A 6,360-nucleotide genomic window follows, 5' to 3' on the forward strand; every position below is an offset into this window, starting at 1 on the left:
GGGCCTGCAAACTGGTTTGACAGGACGGTTGTTGTCTGCTGCCCTCGGGCCTAAACACGGCAACTCGGAACGGCAGTATGAAGCTGGTGCACATAAAGCAAGGCGGAACTCTGGACTGACTGTGCTTCAGCCAGCAGCTGAGCACTTCCGACACCAGACGTCGATGATCAACAAAGTCACGGTCATCACACAAGCGCTCGCCAGCTGATTGTAGAGCCTACAACAACATCCCGAGGCTACAAGTAACTTAGTTAGACAACTACAAGTACAAGATGCTGTTCGTGCAGCCAGATGCGCAGTGGACCTGGCCACACGGATATTACCATGATTACAGAGCAGAGTAGTAGAGACGATCAGCACGTAATGCCGCCGGCGCCGTGATCAGTCTACACCAGTTTACCGCCGCCGGTCGGTCCTGATCAGCAGGGATCGAGAGTCGATAATCCTACACTGCAAGAATGCCGTAAAGTAACTTAGTTTATACGACTTCCTAGCTCCTGGTCTTCAGGAACGTCTGCGGCTGATTAGAGAGAGAGAGAGAGAGAGAGAGAGAGGGGGATCGGGAGACGACGATACTTCCGTTGTCGCCGTTCTGGCCATTTTGGACGGCATAGTCCGGGCCCAAATGCCATCCACCAGTGGACGTAGCGGTTCAACAACCAATGGCGGAACGGCAAACACCTTCAAGTGCTCTCCTGGTTTCCTATCCTCATTACATGGGATGCTAGGCAGAGTGGGGTTGTGTCTACTCCTGATCAGTGTGGATGCTAGTCATGACAATGATCTGTGTACACCATCGTACACACCCGCGGTGAGACAGCTCTGTTGCTATTGCCAATATTGGATTGCAGTTCCACTCCCACTTGTTGATTTCTAAAATTCATCATGGGCAAGACAGCAACAAGCCTTCCCAGTCTGGGGATCCTCTATGCTTTACCAAGGCTGGTGCCATACGTCGAAGTACGGATACACAACCATGTACATAACTACAGTAACCCCCCCCCCCCCCTTGAGGTAACGGTGGATGTTTCAAAGTATTCAGTCACTCTTGTTATGTTCTGGATGTTGAAGGATGATGATAATAATATTATGATGGCCTACACTGTACTAAAGCTGAATGCCGTAAGTTTTGCGTCCAGCAAAATCCTACAAGTAGCATTGACTTCAAGACACACTGTCTATCCTTGGGTGGCAGAACTTTAATCGCTGGAAATTCAGCACCATCATCACCTGACGTGTTGAGGAACATATCAAGCAAAGTGACATTCGCATCGGCCAGCCATCCGGAGCTGGAACTCAAGCCAGTTACGGCAGGGTCAAATTTCCTGGGGCATATCCGGAAAGCAGGCTATAAAGGAGCTGAGGCATGGTGCACTGTGCTTGCTACCTTGCTAGAGTAGAGCTGCAGAATCTTTCGCCAACACACTAGCACACTTCACCAAGCCTTCCAAGGAGCAAGAGCAACAACTCACCAACAACCTGGACCAATGCGATGACACCGGACGGACTAGCAGATGGCTTGCCAAGAGGTCAACCATGGAATTGATGTATAACCCGGTCAGACTCCACCATCGCACGTGGACTTCCGTCTATCGAAACCTGAATTACCGTATCTGAGTTCGAGTCTAGCGCCAATTAAAAGAGCTTCTATGTCGAGATTACATCCAGCCAAGTTAAGTCATCATGCGGTACTCCAACCCTTTTTTTGTGTGACAAAGGCTGACGGGTCTCACAGATTAGCATGTGACTGGCGGAATATCCATTTGACACAGTTCTACTTAAAAAAAAATAGGAATCAAGTACTTTCCAAGTTTAAAATAGCAATAAAGAGAACAAATTCTGCTGTCATCGCCACACAACAACGAAGTCATGAAAGTTTTCCAAAATCGATATTCATGTCACATTCATCAGTGGAATGTCGTGGCTGAAGACTATCCATACTAGAGCGCACAATGTCGTCTTTGAGGAATACTCTTTCTATTGCTAATGAATGATATGCACGGGCTTTCTGCACCCGTTTCTGGTTGGAAGTAGGACACACACCATTTTCCCGACAGCCCTTTAATTAAGAAGGTATATTGTATGAAATGCTTCTAGCTAAGTAGCGCTTGCACAGCATCATTCAGGATCTCGACCTGACTCCTAGAGTATCTCCGTTTATAATACACTCAAACGTCTCTTATCCGGACGCCTCAGATACGGGCACGTCTCTTTACCGGGCACCTTCAGCTTGAGTTCCTATAGCACAAATGCTTCGAATTTGGGGGTTTTGAACTTTTTCCATATGAGGAAGTGCTTATTTTTCACTGCCAACCTATGCAATCCACACATTTTTATCAATGGGTTCCTTTTGTATCCTGAACATGTGCAATACGTTCCAAATAAACTTCTTCAAAAATGATTATGATACATGGTCGATGAGTTATCCTGAGATACGGGCAAATCTGAGATACGGGCAGTGCCCGGTCCCAAGGTGCCCGGATAAGAGACGTCCGAGCGTAATGCAAATAATCGACGCGGAGACAGCAATTTTAATAGCAATACAGAGAACAAATTCTGCTGGCATCGCCACACAACAACGAAGTCATGAAAGTGTAGCGATGATAACAGAATTTGTTCTCTTTATTGCTACCAGTATTTTAAAATATATTGCTACCAGTATTCCAGTATTCCAGTATTCCAGTATTCCGCGTCGATTATTTGTATATTGTAAACGGAGATACTCTAGGAGTCAGGTCGAGATCCTGAATGATGCTCTGCACAAGCACTGCTTAGCTAGAAGCATTTCATACAATATTATCTTCTTAAAGAGCTGTCGGGAAAATGGTGTGTGTCCTACTTCCAACCAAAAACGGGTGCAGAAAGCCCGTGCATATCATTCATTAGCAATAGAAAGAGTATTCCTCAAAGACGACATTGTGCGCTCTAGTATGGATAGTCTTCAGCCACGACATTCCACTGATGAATGTGACATGAAAATCGATTTTGGAAAACTTTCATGACTTCGTTGTTGTGTGGCAATGACAGCAGAATTTGTTCTCGGTATTGCTATCTTAAAATTGTTGTTACCGCATCGATTATTTCCAATTTTAAACTTGGGATTTTAAGGTTGGATAACCTGGCATCGGGTTATCACCGAGTGCGAGTAAAATAGAGTAATAGTCCCAAAACATCTATCAACACGCCCTTGGTTGCTCGCTTCATAACTTTCACATGAACATCATAGCTAAACTTGCGCGCTCCAAGCAACATTCTTGTCACCTGTGGCGCCTCTCAGTAAAGTCGTTCTCACGAACCACTTCATCCTCAATCCCTCGCCAAACACAACATACTTTGCACAATGTGGCCTTGGACCCTTATTGACAATCGTACACACACATGCAGGCATATACAGACAGACTTGCACACATGCACAAACAGACACCATACTGTTGCTGCTGCTGCTACATTGCAGTGCAACTAGCACCACCCAATTCGTTAGTTGGGCACACATGATTAGGTTTGTACAATAGTTGGTCAAGAAGAGAGCACATCTAAAATTATAATACGCGAGTTTAAGAAAGAAAAGGAAAAGGAAAAAATCAACTGTTGTGGTATGTGTTTCATAAAAATAACTATGTAAAGTGGACTATAGAAAGTGGACTATTTATCCATACCTAACGGAAGGAAAGCTGCCTCTTCGGTACATCACTGGTATCAAGGTAGCTTCTAACTGAAGAAACGTTCACTCTGCATCACCTCGGTGATATCAAAGTGACCTGCAGGTGGACAAAACAACAATTAATGTTTCAGAACACAGGTGCAAATAGTCCAGCAACGTGACCGGGTCGCAATCAATTTTCACAAAACTAACATAGACTCCTTAAAAAAGACACTCAAGCACACTAGCTTAGGACAAGGTTTTGCCAGAATCCGGTACAGACGCAAAACCTTAGCCAACCTGAGATAAGAATAGCCAGCAGCCGAACATACTCAAATTTATTCAAAACTGTTGCTGAGACATCAGCTGCAGTTTCCAGATGCCTCTTCAGGCCGTTCTTCCCTCCGTGTGAAACACCCTGTCTGTCTATTGGCCAAGAGTACACCGACCAGAGTGTGAAACTCTGCAGACGGGTTCTGGACAGCCACATTCGTTGTTCATGTCATTGTTTGATTGGGCATGGAAGCCGTAATTGTCCGGAATACCACAAATACCACAATTCCTGCCACTGTTAAAATCGTCCCTGACTCTGGTTTTCGTACTTTTGCTATTGGGGGCCGTCCGGGGTTACCGATTGTTTTTACAAAACGAAAAGTTTTAGTATTTTCAGCCCCCACCCACTTTTTCTGCAAGTAAAACGAATTCCAATAAAATACTGATGTCAATTTTCGACACCCAGAAGTAACTGGGCATTCTCCATCTGCAGTTATTATTTTCAAAACGAAACTCCATCAAACCCACCCAGCCCCAAACGAAATCTTTTCGTTTTGAAAATATTATTGGTAACCTTGGACGGTCCCGTAAACACATGTTACAAATGTGTGTCGACTTTCAACACAGTGTCCACATCCAATTATCCAGAGAATGATAGAAGGTAATGTAAACTCAGGCACCGCTGCCTAACTTGCGCATGGAGCTCACCTGGCTTGGGGAAGTTCATGAAGACGTCTTCCTTCCAGTTCACACTGCACACACACACACACACACACACACACACACACACACACACACACACACACACACACACACACACACACACACACACACACACACACACACACACACACACACACACACACACACACACACACACACACACACACACACACACACACACACACACACACACACACACACACACACACACACACACACACACACACACACACACACACACACACACACACACACACACACACACACACACACACACACACACACACACACACACACACACACACACAAACAGACACACACACACACACACACAAACAGACACACAACACACACATACACGAACAGACACACAACATACACACACACACACGAACAGACACACAACATACACAAACAGACAGTTGCAGTGCAAAACCAGGGAAGAAAAGAAGCCACCAATGCACCCCCTACACATGCCCTGCAGTCTGCACTATAGACACTCCAGCAAGCAGTAGCAGCAGCAGCACCAAGGCTTGAAGCCCTAGCATTACGCTGAAAATGTAGACCTGTTACGTCCACTAGACTGTGCATGTAGTAATATGGGTGCTATAACTGCTGCTGCGTTGCTACCACTGACAAAGCAAACTAGCAGTGTACTGGATGTATGCCCTGTTGCACAGCTCAAAATAAGCATGACCAATAGATGGCCACACAGCAGAGGGAGAGTATTGTACATTAAGTCGTATCAAGATATTGCATGACTGTATGTACTAAAGTATTTTTTTAAACTATCAAAGCCTATTCTGCAGTTGCATGCGTATCAGCACCTCACTCCCGTTCGTTCCTCATTCTTCATTCCATTTGGCAAATGCTGGTTTTTATACATTGTGTAATTACTCAGCGTTATTTGCAATAATAATAATAAATAATCAAAGATCCGCGTACTGGGCAGGTCAGGAGCCACCGTTCTGCTTGTGTGGGACGCCACCAGCAGTTTATCCCTCCTGCTCACATGTAGCCGCCGCATGTGTAACTACTGCATGCATGTGTAGACTGCATAGACAACTCGTAGAGAACTTACTTGGGGTCACCGAAGTTCTCTTGCAGCTGTGCTGCCAGGTTCTCGATGATGGGTTGCTGGTAGAGTGCGACAAACTGCTCACGGATGATCTGGACAATCAGTAGCAGGGCATAGCATAACAGCAGGCAGAGCATACAGCAGTTGAAATGGTGAACACGACAGCACTTCACAAAGACAATCATGGCACAAGCCTCAACTTCCAGATCGAGATAGGATTCGGACGATTCTGCACCAAAAGACATGCTGGCATGCAGACACAGGTGGCGACACACAGGTACACATGCAGCCAAGCCAGTGGTGGTACTTACTCGGTTCATGTCATCAATGTGAGCAGCATGCGTCCAGTAACTGTCGTGCACAGCGCCGTACACAAATCCCTCCCTGATCAGTACAACACACACAACACACACAACACACACACACACACACACACACACACACACACACACACACACACACACACACACACACACACACACACACACACACACACACACACACACACACACACACACACACACACACACATACATACATACACACACACATACATACATACACATACCGAGGATCAACACGTGTCGTGTGATAAACAGGAAATGCAGTTGCATGCCATGCACGTAAAAAGTGGTCCACATGACCA

General features: G+C 45.6%; 1 protein-coding gene across 1 annotated transcript in view; it reads right to left on the minus strand.

Annotated features, from left to right (window-relative positions):
• Positions 1-3,339: 3,339 nt before the first annotated feature.
• LOC135815093 (uncharacterized) overlaps positions 3,340-6,360 on the minus strand; it is a 42,251-nt gene continuing 39,230 nt past the window's right edge. Inside the window, exons 32-35 of the mRNA XM_065328334.1 lie at positions 6,026-6,098; positions 5,718-5,806; positions 4,622-4,665; positions 3,340-3,758 (exon numbers count right to left, since the gene is read on the minus strand). Coding sequence (XP_065184406.1) covers positions 3,709-3,758; positions 4,622-4,665; positions 5,718-5,806; positions 6,026-6,098 — 256 coding nt within the window. The 3' untranslated portion in view covers positions 3,340-3,708. The remainder of the gene's footprint in view (positions 3,759-4,621; positions 4,666-5,717; positions 5,807-6,025; positions 6,099-6,360) is intronic.

Source organism: Sycon ciliatum, chromosome 4 (assembly GCF_964019385.1).
Source record: "Sycon ciliatum chromosome 4, ocSycCili1.1, whole genome shotgun sequence".
NCBI classification, from domain to species: Eukaryota; Metazoa; Porifera; class Calcarea; order Leucosolenida; family Sycettidae; genus Sycon; species Sycon ciliatum.